The sequence below is a fragment of the Odocoileus virginianus genome, chromosome 26, assembly GCF_023699985.2.
Source record: "Odocoileus virginianus isolate 20LAN1187 ecotype Illinois chromosome 26, Ovbor_1.2, whole genome shotgun sequence".
NCBI classification, from domain to species: domain Eukaryota; kingdom Metazoa; phylum Chordata; class Mammalia; order Artiodactyla; family Cervidae; genus Odocoileus; species Odocoileus virginianus.
The window spans coordinates 39,110,205-39,131,779 of record NC_069699.1 but is presented as its reverse complement, the minus strand read 5'-3'; the positions used below and the strand labels follow the sequence as shown (position 1 = coordinate 39,131,779).

Sequence of the window (21,575 nt, the reverse complement as noted above, 5' to 3'; positions counted from 1 at the left end):
AATAAAGAACAATGCTAAACAAATTTCACAAATTCATTTTCTATGGAGAAAAAGAGGTATAATATATTAAGTTTTAAACAAATGTGTCAAACTCCAGTTTGGTATTTCACAAGGTATTAAAAACTTTTTATGAATTTATTGATTTATGAGATACATTTGTATTCTAAATAATTGCAAACAGAAAACCTCCTGTAACGCAAGTCCCAGCAGTAATCCATGATTCATTATTGCAACTTTAATTGGCACAACTCTTGAAATTCTGGGACCATATGGAAAATAATGAGTCCTAATAGGTCTAAGGTGAGAAGATGGCAGGGGAGTAAGGAAGGCAGGAAACTGTCAGTTCAGAATGCTTAGCAACTGCAGCACAATTTCCCCAGAGATAGAGAACAATGTGTTCCCAGTGTTTGACTGGTCATGCTATCATATAACTAAACTGCATATTATTTCTCATTCTGTGAGACAAAGATTAAAATGAAAAAACAAAATCAAACCAAAAACTGGTTTCCATAATTAAAAATGAAATTGGCTGACTGTTAATAAAAAAGGCAACAATTTAGAGTTACCATAACAACCTGAGGCAACTGTTGACTGACACTGCAATCTGCTGCATTTTTATAAATAGCAGTTGATTTCCCCTCTTTCAACTAGTTTTAGTGTTTAGTTGGAGCTAATAGAACAACTATGCTTTACAACTATTTCCCTCGTCAGGCAACATACCTCTTCGCTGCTGTCACCACCGTAAAAGTCTTCCTCTGTTTGGCTGTCACTCCTTGTCACACTGGTATCTTCCTTTAGATCCAAAGTAAACAGGCACCCTTCTGGGGACATACTCTGAGTCTTTCCATGAGGTGCTGATCGTGGTCTGGATGAAAAAGTGAAAACATCCTTTGGAACAATCTGGGTTTCCTCTGTCTGTTGATCATGTTCACTTTCCTTGATGGCTTCTAGGCACAGGCATGAAGTATGGCACGAATCTTCATGCAGAAGTAGAGACTGTGTGGTAGAGGCCAAATAGGGGATGTTATCGCCATTTTCGGGAAATATCCACTCATCTGACAATTGCAAAAGATGACAGAAATTAGAGTAGCGTTCCATAAGTGTTATATTAGGCAGGTAGTTAAATTAACATTTCTTGTTGCTGAAACAGGTTTATCAAATAATGCAAAAGCCAAGGAAGGTAATTTATCCCCCATCTTGTAACCTGCTAAACTTTTAACCCACAGTTAGTCCTTAGAGCTATGGGCAACTCATTTGTACTTATTTCCTCTCCATCTGAGTTGAAACACTGGCCAGGAAATTTGAAAGTCTGGAATCTTGCAGCAAGTTCTTCATAGCACAGTCTCATTAATTTGATAATCCAGAGTGGGGGAATCTTCCAAATTTAAAAGGGTCTGAGTTCAGGAGGACAGAGTACTTAAGCTCTTTAAATAAAATGTCTGGGCCTTGTTCAGATTACAAAACTGCAGAAGGCGAAAAAAAAAAAAAAACTACAAAAAGCTGACAGTCTTTCCCCCTCCACTCTGCTAATTGGAATAAGACAATTCATAAATTAAACTGAGAAGATCTGTCAAGTAATAGTAAGTCCACAGAAATATTTGTTAGTGTGACTGGTGAATTCTGCTGCTGAAAAGGACCTTTGGGTTTAATTTTAATTTTAGGAGAGAGTGTTTTGTTATGAAAGTCTTTTCTGAACATTTTTGTTTTCTTTAAAAATACTATATACCACCACTAAGATATATTGTCATCAAAACTTTAAAAAAATTTATCTTTTACTCAATATTGGGATAGATCTTATAATTTCATGACCACAAAAAACTTGAAAAAAATTTTCTATAAAAAGCATTATTAAAAGCAGGCTTACTTTCTTCTTTAGAATGACATCAGGAAAAGCTGAGCATTTTCTCAACTGAATCTGTCGTTTTTTTAAAAAAAATTTTTGCTACACTTATTTTTTGTCAATGGTCAAAATCTTACAAGAACTGCGTTCTGCAGAACCACAATGCAAACATGGTAATTTTATTCCTGATTCTTGAATCATATTATGTTTGTCATATCATAAGAAGAATATCCAAGAGCTAAGACTGGCTAACTTGAAATTTCAAAGCTGATACTAAAAAATAAAAAGCAACAAACAAAAAGGCCTTTAATAAAAATTAAGTTGATGGCACACATAAAATTGTATTCTTCTCAAGTGAATTCATCTGTTTCTTAACTTATGACTATGATTATATAACATAACTTGCCTATAAAAGGGCTATAAATATGCATTTCTTAGATAAAATCTAGTAAGGACAAGGCTTTCCCATTTTCTATAGGTAAATGGACAACAGCAGGTTGAATCTACTTCATCCGACCACGTTCATAGCAAATGTGGAGAGCCCTGAGTCAGTGTAGCTGTGAGTGATAGTCGTTCAGTCATGTCCAACTCTTTGCGACCCCATGGACTATAGCCTGCCAGGCTCCTCTGTCCGTGGAATTCTCCAGGCAAGAATACTGCAGTAGGTTGCCATTTCCTTCTGTGGTGGATGAAATTAATAGATTCACTGGCTTGTCCTCTTCTGGAGAACAAACTCTCTGCTTGGTGCTAAGTGCCTAGCAGGTGCTTTGTAAACACGGTAAATGCTTTAGTAAATGTTGAGTAAGGTTACAAAAACCAGTGTGTTTTGTTATGTACAGAAGTATGCAAAGAAAATGGGAGGAAAAGATCTTGGGAATCTACATTAGGTAATTAAACAACTTGTATGACCTAGCACCAAACATATTATTAACTGTCAAAAAAGTCAAAGTAAAAGAAGTGTTTTTACACCAAAAGAACTCTAATTATCTCACTCACTACCAAATGCTTTTTTGGAATTTGCAGTTTTACCTCAAGTATTTCCATATCAATTGTAATGAATAATTTGGTATGTTTTCTTAGGAAAATATGTAAATTACTGTGTAATCACAATATTGCAGCAAACAAGATAAATGCAAGAATGATCACCTAAACATCTAATTAGTTTTTCTACACAGTCAGATTTATGCTAGAGACACTAATTGCGCCTAACATTTTAATGAAGGTTTCAACACTGCATAAATAAGACTGACAAACTACAAACAATTTTCATTTATTTTCTTTTTTCCCTAGCTCAAAAACAATTTGCTTTTGTAAAAGTACCACACACCTGCTAGGCAAGATATGTTGATGGGCTCAATGCTCTATACTCCAACATCTCCATTATGAAGAGGACTGGAGAATTGCAACAATAGATAATCTCTGGGGAGGGTGACGATGTCATAGATAATCTTTGGGGAGGGTGAAGATGTCATGTGAAAACTTCACAGAGTTTTAAACTTTCATTCTGAACACGGTAACTTGTGCATTAAAATTTGAAAATAAAAATAGTCTTTCATCTATTAAAGTCTGACATAAAACTGAGTTAAAAAGAATTTTAAAGAATGATAGATTATAGGAAATGTCTGTATCATGACTTTTCAAAATGCCCAGGCTTGAAATATTTAACATATCCATATATTATTAACTGTTAGAAATTATGGTACAATAAAGATGCTAACCTGCTTGATCAGGAGACTGCGGTACTGGAGAGCTGGGGTTCAATGTCTCTGCTCTTTGCTGGGACATAGTGGTGAGGACAGTTGCTGCTTTATGTTCATCATTCCTGTTATCTTCTGAAGAATTGCCTTTAATGGAATAAATATTTTCTTCTATATTACTTCTTTTTACATATATAAATTAATTTTTGAAAAATGGCATTTGGTATACTTTTCTATATGACTATTAAAAAGAAAGTTTGATGTGACAATACAGATTATATGCATTTTTTTTTCCCAGTGGGATATTTTAAGATGAACCCAGCTGCATTTTTTGTAGAGGTTCATCTTAAAATTCCTTGATATTTGCATGGGGACATTTTAAATTTAAGTTTTATGATATGTGATAAAAGGAATTCCAAAACCCATATAATTTTTAAAAGGTCCTATATTTTTTCCTTAGGTTCCATGTAAAATGGAGTGTGTTTTCTCTAAATGACAATTCTTGTTGAACTCGACTCTTTTAAACCAAGCTTGTTTCTTTAGCACCTTAAGAAAAATGGACACAGACATTATTGCAGAAGTAATTTTTCTACCTACTATTTTATAAAAATAATATGAAACCTAGCAAGCAGAATTTTGGCCTCCCCAAGAAAGCTATACTTTCGAGAAATTATGCTAACATATGTATACATCATAGATTCTGGGCTTGATTCAGGATAGACTAATGCATGTGTATACAAATCTGTACATACGTGACTCAAATCTAGTATTCTAAGGAATAACAATTAAGAGGATAATCAACTATATCTCTCTAATGCTTTACTGGTTGCAAAGAGCTGAAATTTTAATCTACATTATAATAGACATCAAGAAGTCCAAAAGGAGAGACAGCAAATATAAAAACAATCTAAAATGGGCCCAACTTAAAAAGAAAAGAGATAAATAAAACCTGAAAAATTATGAGTTAAGTTCAATTTTAGTAAAGTCTGCAGGCAGGAACCTCCATCAGATTTGGGCCGTTTCTAAAAATCAACAATTTAAGCTTATTCAGCCTCTGAGAGTAGAAGTAGGAAGTCCTTCACTTTGGGGCACTGTCTGTTTAATCCAACAAATCTCCATCAGGCTCTAGAGCAATTCTTTTGTAGAAAATTTGATTTCCATAATCCTTGTAGAACAGACATTTATATTTTAAATGAATTGGTTCATAATCCTTTGAAATTTACAACCTGCAGAGAGAGATTGCATCGCCATGAATAACACACAGATATAAGACAGTACTGAGTTAGCGCCGTACCGCTGGGTGTCTCTGTCCTTTCTCCGCTGGTGCTTTTTAACCGAAATCTTCTCCTGTTGTTATTCTTATCAGCTGACGGTTCTTGAGGGGGATGTGGATGCATAATATGCAGACTGGCTGGTTCATTTTCATATCAAAGAACAAAAAGCCAGAAGAGAAAGTACTATATAGTTTGAAATCAACTCTAAATGTAATTATAGCCATAATGAGAATGTTCATGTATCATTTTGACAAAATGTAAAGCTGTATAAAAAACACAACTTATTTCTTTATAGGAACTAGCTATTTATTTATATTCCCAATATTAGAACTGTATCAGGTTCTCAAAATTACTAGTGCATTTTATTCATGTAATATAACCATATAGAGAACTAGAAATAATTTAGATTAATGCTAATCATGGAACATGCTATATTAGAAAACAAAAAAATTACATCTATGGCCAATGCAGAGAAATTATTTTTTTCCTTTAGAAGAGTGTGGCCAGCTATCATTCAAGAAGCACTTAGAGGGTAATTTCCAAAAGAACCCTGGAGAAATGAGATCAATCGAAGAATTCTTAATTTCTGTAATAATAATAATAATATTCATAGCAGCAGCATTGTGTATTTACTGAAAACTTACATTTTTGGCACAATACAATGTGCTTGACGGACTGTTCTCACTGAATCCTCAAACTGACCCTTTAAGGCAGCTGTTATTTCTTATTACTACTAGTGATAGTAGTAACTGTATCCTTACTGATGAGGAAACTGAGGCTCGTAGTTTTTAAGAAAACTGATCAAGGTCTCACAGACAGTGATAAAACTGGGACTGAATATCTGTTATTAATTTCCTCATCTCAGTTTTATATTCCAATGGAGATACAGTCTCTAACAGTGATCATTAATTTCTAAATCAAATGAACCCAAGTGCCTCTCCCCTTTTCAATGCTGATAAAAGTCAAACCAGTAAAAGTGGACAAATTGACAGGGAGTGGTAAGCCTTGGGTTCTGATTTCCATTCTTTCCAATAACTAACAATTGCAAACAAATTGCAAATCACTTAGTCTGTTAGCCCTGAACTCTCAATCTTATATAACTTGGGATAAAAGTCTTGTCTTTACTAATGGGGCTATTTTTTGTAACAGGGAGGGATAATAAAGAGCTCTTTACAAATGGAAGACTAATTAAAAGACAAAACTAAGAAAACTTAAAATGCACATGGAGTTTGCAAAATATAGCAATAACTGGATATTACATTTTATCACTAGTCATCAGAAAGTAAAAACACGGGGTACTATAGCAATGTAAAATAACAATAAATAGAATGATAGGTTCACGAAGATTATATATACATACATATATATATGTATATATGGGAGAAGGCAATGGCACCCCACTCCAGTACTCTTGCCTGGAGAATCCCATGGACGGGGGAGCCTGGTTGGCTGCAGTCCATGAGGTCGCTAAGAGTCAGACACGACGGAGCGACTTCACTTTCACTTTTCACTTTCACACACTGGAGAAGGAAATGGCAACCCACTCCAGTATTCTTGCCTGGAGAATCCCAGGGATGGGGGAACCTGGTGGGCTGCCATCTATGGGGTTGCACAGAGTTGGACACGACTGAAGCAGCATATATATATATATATATATAGCACACTATTCTAAACATATTTCAATATCTACCACTATTTTCATTTTTAAATGATAATTCTCTGAACTTAAGATCTAATCAAGAATATAACTATGAATTTCTTATTAACATTTCTCAGTGTTTTCACTAGCTATCAATCTTTATGCAGAATTCTTACCAAGAACAGGTACAGTCTGCTTTATTTGGCCGATATTTTCTTTATCTCTTTGTGCCTCAGACTCAGGTAACAGCAAGGTTGACATTTCTGCACTGTTAACACACTTCTCTACTGTAGACTGCTGGTGTGATCGGTTACTTTTAGACCCAATAGATCTTACTGTCTATAAGGAAAAAGAATTAACTTATATTTTAAAATACAGGAACTGCATTTATTTCTTGTAGAATCTACATAGAAGAAATAATAGTTGGACAAATAGAGTAAGTTTCAAAAAAAAAAAAAACAAAGGGAATGAGAACATTAAAAAGTTGGAGAGGGAAATTATGGTAGAAAATTAGAAAGAAATGGAGGGATAAATATAATGTGACATAAAACAGAAGGCAAGCAAATCTTATAGAAACATAAATTAAAATGTGCTTATTTGCCACACTCCATCTTTAGTAGGTAGGGGTTGAAATGAAAATCACTGTGTATGTCAGATACTCAGAGGAAATTAAAGATAAAACATTTAAGAATCTGTTCATTGTAAGGTATCTGGTGATGATCCAACTCCTTTTTGAAGGAGACCACAAAATGTGCTCACATATATTTCTCTTTAAGTTTTGTGAACATATTTAATGAAAAGAATACTCAAAAGTGTTAACTGTGTTGACATGACAGAAAGAAAACAGTTCTGGGGTCTTCTAAAATCCAGAATTTCTGTTCCAAATTTATTCAAGACTTATGCTTTTGGCATGTAGTCTCTCTCCCTTCCTTTTCCCCTCTGAATGGGAGAAAACCCTTCCCCTTCCATACCACCCATGTTTAGATAAGCTCTTCAAACATTGCTCCTACCTCATTGGATAGCCTCATGTTATTTCTTCTGCCAGAGAGTGGAGGTGGTCCAAGAACTTTGGATCCAAAGGCAATATGACAAACATCTTGATGTTTACTGTTGCGCGTGCTAACTGTTCCTCTGTTAATGAACTGATCTGTTTTGTAAAAGGAAGGTAATAATAGTCCATTAATGGCTGTAATGGCAAACAGTATGTTGCAGTATTTCTGAAAGTACAATCGAGGGGACATATGATCTGAATCCTCCCCGCTTTAACCCACCCACCTTCCCCGGGCACTTACAAAAGCACAGATATGAGGTCCAACATCAGATCTATCAGATCTGCATCTATCAGATATGCACTCAAGAATCAGAATTTTCTTGGGGAGTCTAGAAATCTATAATCTTCACAGGTTCCCCCAAGTGGTCTTTGTGCTAAGTGTCTTATGAGAACCACTACCACAAATGTTTTTCCTCATAAAAAAAAGAGAAAAAAAGAGAAAAGGAAGTTGATGAAAAATATTGTTTTTTTCTCTTTAAGGAAATAATTAAAATAAAACTAACTCAACTGAACAAGTATTTCAGCACTCAGGCATTTCCTAGAAGTTTTCAGTGACACAAAATAGACAATACACATTGCCTGCCCTCATGGAATCTGAAGGGAAGTGATACTATAGGTAAACAGGGAGCTTTACCTTTAAATAAGGAAGACCAGTGAGAATGAAGAGGAAGTGACTTCTTGAATAAACCCTGAATGAATGGTAAGATCTCAAGAATAAGAGATATATAGGCTAGTGGCTCAGATGGTAAAGAATCTGCCTGTAATGCAGGACATGCATCCCTGGGTTGAGAAGAACTCCTGGAGAATGGTACGGCAACCCACTCCAGTATTCTTTCCTGGAGAATCCGATGGACAGGCCAGTCCGGCAGGCTACAGGCTACAGGGTGGCAAAGAGTCGGACACGACTGAAGCAACTTATCACCATGTATCCAAGGCAGAAGAAAGTAACTGAATAAAGGCATGAAAGAATAAAAGAGGAAGGTATAGTTGGGGAATAATGAAATCACCAGCCTAGTTGGAAGAATAGGGTTGGGTCACAATGAAAAGGGCCTTAAAATGATAAGAGCCTATTCTAAAACTGGCAGGCAATCACAGAATAGGTAGGGAATCACTGAAGGTTTTTGATTCAGGGAATCATCTCCACTGAAATGCTGGAGAGAGTGTGGAGAAAAGGGAACATTTCTACACTACTGGTGGGAATGTAAATTGGTGCAGCCACTGTGGAGAACAGTAATGTGCTGCGCTTAGTAGCTCAGTTGTGTCCAACTCTGCAGCCCCATGGATTGTAGCCCACCAAGCTCCTCTGTCCATGGGGATTCTCCAGGCAAGAATACTGCAGTGGTTTGTTGTGCCCTCCTCCTCCTTCCCAACCCAGGGATCGAACCCAGGTCTCCCACACTGCAGGCAGATTCTTTACCACCTGAGGCACCAGGGAAGCCCATGGAGAACAGTGTGAAGTGTCCTTAAAATACTAAAAATTGAACTACCACATGATCTAGCAATCCCACTCCTGGACGTATACCCAGAGAAAACCATAATTTTAAAAGATACATGCACGCCAATGTTCACTGCAGCACTATTTATAATAGCTAGGACATGGAAGCAATCTAAATGTTTATCAGCCAAGGAATTGATAAAGATGTGGTACATATACCCAATGGAATGTTTCTCAGCCATAAAAAGTAACAAACTCTCGCCACTTGCAGAGATGTGGATGTACTTAGAGAGTGTTACACATAGTGAAGTATGTCAGAAAGAGAAAAACAAATAAAATATAATATTACTTATATGTGGAATACAGAAAAATGTACAGATGAACTTATCGGCAAAGCAGAAACAGAGACACAGATATAGAGAACAAAGGTAAGGATACCAAGGCGGGGGGGATAGGATGAACTGGGAGATTGGGATTGATATATACACACTACTATGCATCAAGTGAAGAGGAACTAAAAAGCCTCTTGATGAAAGTGAAAGAGGAGAGTGAAAACTAAGATCATGGCATCTGGTCCCATTACTTCATGGGAAATAGATGGGAAAACAGTGGAAACAGTGGCTGACTTTATTTTTTGGGGCTCCAAAATCACTGCAGATGGTGACTGCAGCCATGAAATTAAAAGACGCTTACTCCTTGGAAGGGAAGTTATGACCAACCTAGATAGCATATTAAAAAGCAGGGACACTACTTTGCCAACAAAGGTCCATCTAGTCAAGGCTATGGTTTTTCCAGTGGTCATGAATGGATGTGAGAGTTGGACTGTGAAGAAAGCTGAGCACCGAAAAATTGATGCTTTTGAACTGTGGTGTTGGAGAAGACTCTTGAGAGTCCCTTGGACTGCAAGGAGATCCAACCAGTCCATCCTAAAGGAGATCAGTCCTGGGTATTCACTGGAAGGACTGATGCTGAAGCTGAAACTCCAATACTTTGGCCACCTCATGCGAAGAGTTGACTCAGTGGAAGAGACCCTGATGCTGGGAGGGATTGGGGGCAGGAGGAGAAGGAGATGACAGAGGATGAGATGGTTGGATGGCATCACCAACTCGATGGACATGAGTCTGAGTAAACTCTGGGAGTTGGTGATAGACAGGGAGGCCTGGCGTGCTGTGTGATTCATGGGGTCGCAAAGAGTCAGATACGACTGAGTGACTGAACTGAACTGAACTGATTCTTACAATTGATAGCTAATGAGAACCTAGTGTATAGCACAGGGAACTCTACTCAGTACTCTGAAGTGACCTAAATGAGAAGGAAATCTGAAAAAAGAGGGGATATGTGCATATAGCTAATTCACTTCTTCATACAGCAGAAACTAACACAACATTGTAAAACAACTATACTCCAATAAAAATTAATTTAAAAAAAAACTTTTAGTCCAACATAAGGAACATCTTTCTTTAATTAAAGCATGTCTAGTTGTTGTGGTGGTGAATTTTCTGTCATTTTGAAGGTGTTTGAACATAAGTCTGGAAAGCTATTTTGCATATTATAAGGCAGATTCTCTATTTTTAGCCTAGTTCTCTCTTCTGAGAGTCACTTGTTCTATCCAGTGGCCTTCTTGATCAGCTTCTCCTCAATGTATCAGACACCTAAAGCCAAGAATCTGGTTTAATGAATGGCATCATAAAGAATTCAGGTTGAAATGTCAAAATCTTGATGTGAACCTTGATCGAAGAGACCATCATCCCTCTCCCGGATGATCACAAAGCCATTCAATTGATCTACCATGTTCACTCTGGCTCCCTGTCCCATAGTCTCTCCAAAATGTAGCCAAAATGGTCTTATATCAACATCTGATTGAATTATTCCTCTCTGTCACTTAAAACTTTTCAGTGGCTTCCCTGCCACTCTTAGGATTAAGAAGAAAGCCCTTAACATTGCCTGCAATAACTTACATGTTCCAGTTTCAGTTTAGCCTTAACACCTTCCATCTTCTGCTCTGGCCTCAGTTCTTCCTATCAGAGCTTTCATGCACGCTGTTGCCCATGGCAGGAAGGATCTTCCTTGCCCTCTTGGCCCTCATGTTTCAGATTATGTGTCACTTTCTCAGACTAGTCTTCCCAGACCCCTCTGATTAGGGTACCCAAATTAGGTACTCCCATAAGCTTTCCCTCACAGAATGTGTCAGACTTGTGCTTTCACATGTGTTTATGGGATTCTCTAATGATGTATATTTCAGTAGATATAAACTCAGCGGTCTGCTTTGTCATCCCTGATTTGCTAGCCTACTGCTTGACAGAGAGCAACAGACCTTTGCTGAGCAAACCAAATGAATCATAAAGTATAACAGGTCAGAAGGGAAGTTGGATTAAATGACTAAATATTTCTAACTACTGTTAAAACTTATTTTTAAGAAAAAATCTACCTGAGAGTTTTATGTGTGAATTGAGGAGGACGACTATACAGAACAACTGCCAAGGTGCGGGGGATGAAAAAGAAGGGTCAGCAATGACCAAGACATAGATACTTATGTGAACTGAGTGGCTTTCAACAGCTGCAGTGCTATGGCACCAGAATCAGATGCCTAACTCAGCTTACATGTGAAATTTCCCAGTGTTAGCAGATGGACTTGGCTATGTGTGCAACTGCATCTTTTCAGTCATTTACAAACAACCATTTGGAGTCAATAAAAATATTGCTAGTTTCTTAAGATCAGCAAAAGAAAGAAATGACATTCAAATTCCAGGCCAGTTGGAAAAATCTATTTCAGACTCATCATTTGTACCTTCTGTGACCAAACAGAACAAATCCTAGACTACTGAATTTGTTCTCAAATGTGGATTTTCCCAGAAAGAAGAGCCACTGAGAGTCCCCAAGGGGTATATGGGATATGGCATAGGCCTATATGGGAGTTTTCAATACCAGAATAGAAGCTTTTTTTCTTTTTTTTAACTTCCAATCATAGAAACCATTTGCTTATCGGCATATCTTTCTGTTCAAACATCATACATGTGCAGTTTTCTTTGATTTTTTCATGTTCTTCATCTATATACAGGTTTCCCCCACCCCCCACAACAATTTAAGTTTCTTTGAGTAGAAAGACCATTTATCTTGTACTCCATGTACACTCCTCTGCTGAGCCCAGCAGAGAACATGGTAGACAATGAATAAATCTCACCAAAATTGTGGACAGTATCCAAGATTAAAAGATAAACTTTTGGGGGGAGGGAGTATCTTAAAAAATTATACTGTCACAGTTCCAGCTATAAATTCCTAAATACCTTGAATTTCTCAGAGGAACTCTTGCTTAGCAGTGGACAGCCAATGGCTATTAAAACTATAATTAAGCTTGATATAATTCCTTAAAGCACAGAGAATAGGATGTATTTTATAAGAGAGTCTACTATAGGATTTCTTTAAAGAGAAATCTACCACTGTGTGGTTAAATGGATAGCTATTTTTTAAGTTTTACAAATTCTAGCGTAAATTTTTCCCTCCACAAAGCAAAGTATACAATACTCCACCATTTAGTTATTTCTTTAATTAGCAGGCATTTAACAATTTATTAGTACAATTAACACATACACATTCTTAAAGCCTGTTTCACTTTAATGATTCTGTTTATAATCATATAAAAATTGTCATAATTATCCATGTAAACATGTATCATGCTCTGTATCCACCATAATAGGGTCCTAATTAAAAGCTGTAAGAAAAGTAATTTAGACCTTTGGTTTCTAAAATAAAAAGTAGAAGGGACAAAGTTTCTATAATGAGAAAAAATCTTAATGAAAGAAAACTACAAGCAGAAATGCATGCCTTTTGAATTCTAAAAGGAGTTCTTTTAAGAGCTGATATCAATATGCATAACAGAAGGTTAAAAATCAAGATTAGATTAAAGTCATGCTCTAGGCATTTCATTTTCTTGAGTTTGCGGAAAATGAACTTGGTGTAGGTCAGAGATGTTACCATTAATTATTTTGCTATTTTACTGAGGGGTATAGCCTTTGTAGTTAGATTATAAAACCTGAGGGTCTACTCTCTAATTGTCTTTTAGAAAAATAAACATTCATTTTTGTCCCAAGATACAATGTTCTAATTATTATAGTCATTTAAGTTTGCAAGGTTTTCAAAGTTTAACTAGAAAAACCTGCTGAATCTTCAACTCTAATCATTGAGAGGTCATGCTCAAGACTTACATCTATTATCTAACAATCAAATCAGAATTGAACCTGCTACAAGAATCCAGATTTTTGAATTGGATTTTTACTATAGGTACATTGTTATAAGGACTATCAAAAACACAAAAAGGCTGATCTAGTACAGCAATACTATTTTAGACAAAGTAATTAAACTTTCTAAGCCTCACCTTCATTCATAAGATTGAAATAATAGTAGTATTTAAATCAGGCATTTCTGTTAGATTATCTGAAACAATCCATGTAACATATTAAATACTGTGCTTAACAGGGAGTCAATGCCCATAAATATGCTATTAATATCTTTCATCTTGAATAAAATTTAACAATTTGTGAAGTCCATTCACCATCATCCACCAATTCTTTCAGTAGTGATTGAACACCTAGTCTGGGCAGCCACTGCTCTAAGCACTGAATAAGACAAGAAATAAGGCGGATACATAACCTCCTCCAAGGCACTCACAGTCTCACAAGGGAGACTGATACTACAGCAAATAAATCATAAATAAATACATGATTACAACTGTGGTAAGAGCTATGAAGGGAAGGTTCAGTGTGTTTGACAGGGGGCTGGTATCTAGCCTTTACAGTCAGGGAAATGACATTCAATTTGAGATCTAAAGGATGATGGATATGATGATGTGTACATGACCTCTATGGAATTTTCAATCACTTGGTGTGATATTATTCCACCTCTACAGATGAAGAAACTGAGGCTCACCATGTTTAGAGATCTGTTCACTCGGAGCCTGGGCTCAGACCCTTGGTGCCCTCTTTTCACCACACGTGGTGAAGGGGCTTAGGTGGGCTGGGGGGCATTGCAGGGGATTCTTTCCTTGTCCACTTTTTATACTCTGGGCAGTTTTGTAAAGCCATCTAATTGAAACTTTTTGTTTTGCTATCTGAAAAGTGTGTCCAATAGTAATCATCTGGGTAAATATGAGAACTTTATGAACATGATAATTAGTATATTTGATGAAGATTAATGGGGTTCATCAATAATCTCAGATATGCATATGATACCACCCTTATGGTAGAAAGCGAAGAGGAACTAAAAAGCCTCTTGATAAAAGTGAAAGAGGAGAGTGAAAAAGTTGGCTTAAAGCTCAACATTCAGAAAACTAAGATCATGGCATCTGGTCCCATCACTTCATGGGAAATAGATGGGGAGACAGTGTCAGACTTTATTTTTTTGGGCTCCAAAATCACTGCAGATGGTGACTGCAGCCATGAAATTAAAAGACGCTTACTCCTTGGAAGGGAAGTTATGACCAACCTAGATAGCATATTAAAAAGCAGGAACACTACTTTGCCAACAAAGGTCCATCTAGTCAAGGCTATGGTTTTTCCAGTGGTCATGCATGGATGTGAGAGTTGGACTGTGAAGAAAGCTGAGTGCTGAAAAATTGATGCTTTTGAACTGTGGTGTTGGAGAAGACTCTTGAGAGTCCCTTGGACTGCAAGGAGATCCAACCAGTCCATCCTAAAGGAGATCAGTCCTGGGTGTTCATTGGAAGGACTGATGCTGAAGCTGAAACTCCAATACTTGGGCCACCTCATGCGAAGAGTTGACTCAGTGGAAAAGACCCTGATGCTGGGAGGGATTGGGGGAATACCAGAAGTCTGGCTTTAGAAAAGAAGAAATTAGAGTGTCTCGCTTGTTCCCGAAGTGTCTCGCTTGTTTCCAAAGACAGAATCTAACTCTTTTTTCTTTAAGATTCTACTTTACAGCAGATATTGTTGCTTGATTTGAAACTTGCTTTCATAATGTCCAAAGCAAAGAAGAAATTCTATTAAAGATCTCACCAATGCCAACTATAGTTAGATCACTATGTCATGGTTTTGCTAGATGCTTTCATTTATGTGTTTGCAATTGAGCTAGGAGATAGGGATGTCAGTCTTCTTATTTAAAAAGGACTAAAAATCTAGTAAGATTGCTCCTGTGGAAAGGAGGGCACTTAGGAAAACTATGTCCTAATTTTTAAGCAAATTACTAGTTTTGATTTGTGCTTAGTGGACCACTGCATCTTGTCATTAGTAGCTGAATGCTCAACTTCAATAACTAGATCTTATTCTCTGGTTCAATTGAAGTGGGGTTCCATTAATGAAAATAAGATCATCAGATCCTACAGTCCTCTGCAGACTAACAATCATTAGCTAATGTGCACTGGGAACTGATAAAGTGAACAGTGCAAATGTGTGGTAACAGACATTTTGGAAACACAATTACTTTATTAATTTCATTAAATGCTCTTGATCAAGTTACATGACATTCAAAAAATGCACTCTAAAACAGAAGGTTCAAGGTTTCCTTTTTAGCTCTGGTGAACATGCCAGAAAGCATCCATAGGAAGCAGTTACTTCTTTCTGTAGTGGCATACTGGAATCTCTTAGCATGCACATTTATAATAAAAGATCACAATTTACATTAAGTACTGTTAGTTACAAGAGCACCCTAGCCCCTTTTCATGCAATTCAAATCTCATCATGGGGAGCCCATATTTTAGAAAGACACAAAAACAAATACTTCAAATGAAGAAATACTTCCTGGTTTTTCCATGATTAAAAAGTCTGTCCTTGGGCGTTAGTCATTAGCTACATCTTTCAAATAAAATCTCTCACACAGAGAACAATAATTTTTATTATAATCACTTATAGTAAGGTTCAAAGCCCACAAATGTCAAAATAAACAACTGAAAAGTATTTGCAGAAAGCGAACTACAAAGTTTGATGTACGTTCATGTAAATTTTAGCTGCTGTACATGTGCTATGAGATTTACTTCAGATGAACAATCATAAGCCATATGGTTATAAATTAATATAAGTACATCTGAGTTTCATAGGACAGAAGAAATAAGCTTTTCAGTGGTGAGTAATTTTCTGTATAAACAACTCATGTTGACTATCCTTATGCACTGAAAGTCCATATACAGAAAAATATATACTAACTTAACCTTCTTCTACAAGCTGGGATTGAACATGGCCTATGAAAAAGTTTGTTTAATTGTAATATTGAGTTAATGATGCATTTAATATTCAAATTTCTCTTTATTCTCTGGCATTACAAGTGTCCTTGAAGTTTAAAACAAAGACACAAAATATTTGGATACAGACTTGCATTTTCATTTAAAGACACAATTCTTAAAACGTTAAGCTAGAGAGACAGAAGAAAAAAAGAGCATTTAAAACTACAAAGAGCTACCTGATAGGCTTTGCAATCATTTCTGATATGGAAAGTTATCACAGCCTGTTAGATACAGACAGAGTGTTTGGTTATGCAAAACACTCTTCCTCATTGTATTCTGTAGAGAATTTTCCATTAAGACTGAATTATGATGTGAGGTGTTTACAGTGGCTATCTGGGTAGTGAGAAGTTTTATATATTTTCCAAAGGTTCTGTAATGAACATAGATTGTGTATATTCTCTTTCTCTCCCTCTCTATCTAAAGATAGTATATATAACAAATATACAAATTCTCACGATCCATGTTCTCACTGCTATCATAAATTCTTTTTTTTTTTAATTTTTTTTTTATATTTTATTATTGGAATATACTTGCTTTACAATGTTGTGTTAGTTTCTGCTTCACAAGAATGTGAATGAGCTATCAGTTCAGTTCAGTCACTCAGTTGTGTCCGACTCTTTGTGACCCCATGGACTGCAGCACACCAGGCCTCCCTGTCCATCACCAATTCCCGGAGTTTACTCAAACTCATGTCCATTGAGTCGGTGATGCCATCCAACCATCTCGTCCTCTCTCGTCCCCTTCTCCTCCCACCTTCAATCTTTCCCAGCATCAGGGTCTTTTCCAATAAGTCAGCTGTTCGAATCAGGTGGCCAAAGTATTGGAGTTTCAGCTTCAACATCACTCCTTCCAATGAATATTCAGGACTGATCTCCTTTAGGATGGACTGGTTGGATCTCCTTGCAGTCCAAGGGACTCTCAAGAGTCTTCTCCAACACCACACTTCAAAAGCATCAATTCTTCAGTGCTCAGCTTTCTTTATGGTCCAACTCTCACATCCATACATGACTACTGGAAAAACCATAGCCTTGACTAGATGGACCTTTGTTGGCAAAGTAATGTCTCTGCTTTTTAATATGTTGCCACTGTTTCCACTGTTTCCCCGTCTATTTGCCATGAAGTGATGGGACTGGATGCCATGATCTTAGTTTTCTGAATGTTGAGCTTTAAGCCAACATTTTCACTCTCCTCTTTCACTTTCATCAAGAGGCTCTTAGTTCTCCACTTTCTGCCATAAGGGTGGCGTCATCTGTATATCTGAGATTATTGATATTTCTCCCGGCAATCTTGATTCCAGCTTGTGCTTCCTCCAGTCCAGCGTTTCTCATGATGTACTCTGCATATAAGTTAAATAAGCAGGGTGACAACATAGAGCTTTGATGTACTCTTTTTCCTATTTGGAACCAGTCTGTTGTTTCATGTCCAGTTCTAACTGTTGCTTCCTGACCTACATACAGATTTCTCAAGAGGCAGGTCAGGTGGTCTGGTGTTCCCATCTCTTTCACTGGAAGAGCAGCACTGACGTATATACACTGCCATGTGTAAAACAGATAGCCAACGGGAAGGTGCGGTGTAGCACAGGTAGCTCAGCTCATTGCTCTGTGATAATCTGGACGGTGTGAATGGGGAGGTGGGTGGGAGGGAGGCTCGAGTGGGAGGGGACATATGTATACATGTAGCTGACCCACCTCCCCATCTTCTTTATCCATGCATCTGTCAATGGACATTTTGGTTGCTTCCAAAACATCTGGGTTTGATGAATGGGATTCTACTCTGAATGAGATGGACAGATGCTGTATTCAAAGTGAAGTGAAGTCACTCAGTCATGTTCGACTCTTTGCGACCCCATGGACTGTAGCCAACCAGGCTTCTCCATCCATGGGATTTTCTGGGCAAGAGTACCGGAGTGGGTTGCCTTTTTCTTCTCCCATAAATTCTTGCCTAAAGATGGCAACTGTCAAAGCAGGTGATGGAAATATGGGGGATTCACTATGTAGTCTCTCTACTTTTTTGTGAGTTTGGAAATTTCATTACAAAGGACTGAAAAATATAGTGTCAAATTCTCTTACAGGATTGATACTGAAAAAGTTAACAGAATGGACCCAAATCTCTAGAAATATGCAATAAAAATATACCAAGAGTAAATGAATATTGGATAAACAGAGAGAGCAAAAGTGAGTTATGAGTTTGAGCAAGCCCCGGGAGTTGCTGATGGACAGGGAAGCCTGGTGTGCTGCAGTCCATGGGGTCACAAAGAGTCAGACATGACTGAGCAACTGAACTGAACTGAACTGAAAAGTGAGTCTGTTTTTGTCACTCATTCGTCTCATCACTGGAGAAGGAAATGGCAGTTCACTCCAGTATTCTTGCCTGGAAAATCCACTGGAGAGAAGAGTCTGGTGGGTTACAGTCCATGGTATCGCAAAGAGTCAGACAACAACTTAGCATGCACGCAATGCATCTCATTATGGTCATCTCTTTTCTCCTCTTTCTACTTTGACCACTCTTGAATTTTGACAACTCTCTCTTCCCCACCTGTTATCTGAGAACCAACACACTCTACTAGTTCCTCCACTCCTCACCATGATTTCTCTCAAGGTTATCACCTTTGTGGGGATAGGTGATCCAGTCACTCATCCAGGGTTCTCAAACCTGGTTGTACGTCACAATGGCTGGAGAAGTTTAAAAAAAAAACCAAAAAACCCAGCCAAAGGCAATTAAATCAACATTTCTGGGGGTGAAGCATAGATATTAGGGGGAAAAATTTTTTTATATCAGTTATTTTTAAAATGTCCCAAGTGATTCTAACATACAAGAAGCTGAGAACTGCTCATCTGAATAACAGATTTCTTGATCTGTAAGTACTATTCACTTGTTTGGTCAATAGCTATGGGTGTCCAATACAGAGGTAGAAAACTGGCAGCCCTGGCATGTTTTGTTTGACTCTAGGAGTGTTTTCAAAAATGTTTAGAGTTTAGACAATATTTTAAAATTGTCAAAGAGAAGGGGACAACAGAAGACGAGATGGTTGGATGGCATCACCCACTCAATGGACATGAGTTTGGGCAAACTCTAGGAGAGGGTGAAGGACAGGGAAGCCTGGCATGCTACAGTTCATGGGGTTGCAAAGAGTCGAACAGGACTGAGTGACTTTACATAAATACTGTTATAAACACTGGGATACTGAGTTCCTCTTGAAAAAAAAAAGAAAGATCTGGTGAGACTGTGCCTGTGTTCTTGCAAGGCAAAATCTGGCTAGAACTGAACTGCAGCTGTCCCTCTAGGCTGAGAACGAGAACCCAGTCTGCTGTAGTTCTCACCACTCCCGTGTGGCTCACTCCCAGAGGCTGAGTGTTAACTGCCATGTGCTGTATCATTTCTGTCAGTTGTTGATATTACTGTTTCAACAGTAGGGAACAGTCTTTTTGAAGCACTATCTTACTCTTCTTCCCTCATTGCTCCCCTACACTCCCAACATGGCTCACTGCAGAAGTAGGAAATGTTTCTGTGGGTCGGATGTCCAGGCATCCGGCTCACTTCACTCATTTCTGTTGTCTGACTGGCTACTGTCATATGAGTGTGCAGCACCAGGCCAAATATATAGCAAACACTGTGTTAGGTGGTAGGAATATAGAAGAATGATGTACAGTGCTCTTTTTGGAAGAGTCACACTTAATTGAGAATGAAAGAATATTAAGTAAAAAGTACTGCAAGGAACAAAAGGCCATCACAAAAGGAGAACAATGCTTGTTAAGGCAGAAGAGGTGGCATTTGAGTTGGATTTAAGAGGACAAATTGAGTGTTTTTCCAGGCAGAAAGGCAAAGAAGCCATTTTAGGCCAATGAAACAGCAATCTCAAAATAGGAACATATGAAAGCTGCAGAGAGTGGTCAGAAATTAACACATAGGGAATGAGAGAAAGGGTCTGGAGATGAAACTGCGGAGTAAGTTTGAAATAAGGGAGACTGACTTTGTGTGAGTCCCCAGGGGCATTTTTTCATTCTGTCTTCTAAGATAGCAGGAAAGGCATTAAAAGTCTTTAATAAAAGAGCACCATGGTTACATTTCTATTTCTATTATCAGAAAGAGAAATCTGACAGTAATGTAAAGATTAACTGGGAGGGTAAGGTTAAGTGACAGTGGGGACCCAAACAATGAAATTAGAATAGGATCAGATTTGAGAGATGACTTGGAGGTGTAACTGGCAGGGTTTGGAGACATATAGGAAGAGAGGAATAACCAAGGATGTTTGACTTAACATATAAAAATCGAGAAGCTATTTCAGTTGCTAAAAAAGAAATTTAAAATGATTTATCACTGACAAGAGCTGATGTCAAAGTGATTTAATATATAATCTCAAGCTATGAAGCATTATTGCCAGGCTGGTCCACCACCCTCTACTTTTTGGCCTTAAAAATAAAGAGGCTTAAACTTTAGGACTTGAGTACATACCTGATTCTGCTGAACTCAGAGGATGACCCCCAAATTTTATTTCAGTTTGGCGGAGTTTAGTCATGTTTAGCAGCTGTGTGACTTGTGGAACATCTGTTGTTAGTTGGCAGCTTCGTGGAATAATGTCTATATGTTCATCTGTTGGAAAGGGAGCATCATGTCCAGCTGGAAATAAAGACAAACATTCATTCTCCAAATGTAAGCAATTTCTGCTGAATGGACATACCTTATAAAGGAAACCAATTAAAGTAAAACATTTTAGAGTATGACTTTGGATGGGTTACTCAATGATATACAGTCTTGGTTAACTTATCTGAGCATAAATAATTTTAAGGTTTACTTTCTAGGATTGTAGAGAGGATTAAATGAGAAAGAGTATCAACATATGGAACAGATTCAGAGACTTCTACAATGGATGAGAGCACTGATTGGAAATATTTTACATATATATATATATATATATATATATATATTTTAATACTAGAGTAAGACTCTGAAGAACCAGCTGAGTATGCTCAACAAAGTTTTCTGGGATTACACTGCCTCGTTTATAGAAGGTCACTAGGTACAATGACATTATTGAGTAACCACCTAGAGCCATTATATGAGTCATTTATCTAACATCATTTTGAAATAAATTTAGACTTACAGAAAAGTTACAAAAATAGTACAGAGTTCCAATATACCCTTTACCCAGCTTTCCCTAATGTTAACATCCAATCTTCAAATACTTTCAAAGAAAAAAATAGTTTAATTAAAGTAGTATTTTTATTATTATAGCTTGTATTTCCAATGATATTTCATATTATTCATATATATTTATATGGATACTTAAGTTTTCATTATAATAAGTTTTCTGTTCATGTTCTTAACCCATTTCACTACTAGGTTATTTTAAAAAGTTATATATATGACCTATCTTGTGGCAAAGATATTAAGCTTTATCATATGTAGCAAGT

General features: G+C 37.2%; 1 protein-coding gene across 14 annotated transcripts in view; it reads right to left on the bottom strand.

Annotated features, from left to right (window-relative positions):
• CFAP20DC (CFAP20 domain containing) overlaps nucleotides 1-21,575 on the bottom strand; it is a 282,240-nt gene that overhangs the window by 120,195 nt on the left and 140,470 nt on the right. For 12 of the 14 annotated variants that reach the window (XR_011483719.1, XM_070455795.1, XM_070455786.1 and 9 more), the window contains 6 exons: nucleotides 20,617-20,781; nucleotides 7,461-7,597; nucleotides 6,627-6,789; nucleotides 4,832-4,948; nucleotides 3,559-3,684; nucleotides 721-1,055 (listed from right to left, as the gene is read on the bottom strand). Coding sequence is in view for 13 of the 14 variants with exons in the window: in XM_070455795.1 (XP_070311896.1) it covers nucleotides 721-1,055; nucleotides 3,559-3,684; nucleotides 4,832-4,948; nucleotides 6,627-6,789; nucleotides 7,461-7,597; nucleotides 20,617-20,781 (1,043 nt within the window). In the remaining variant the exon portion in view is untranslated. Of the gene's footprint in view, nucleotides 1-720; nucleotides 1,056-3,558; nucleotides 3,685-4,831; nucleotides 4,949-6,626; nucleotides 6,790-7,460; nucleotides 7,598-14,690; nucleotides 17,501-20,616; nucleotides 20,782-21,575 lie in introns of those variants that run through there. The other 2 variants (XM_070455788.1, XM_070455798.1) reach the window with 2 other exon arrangements.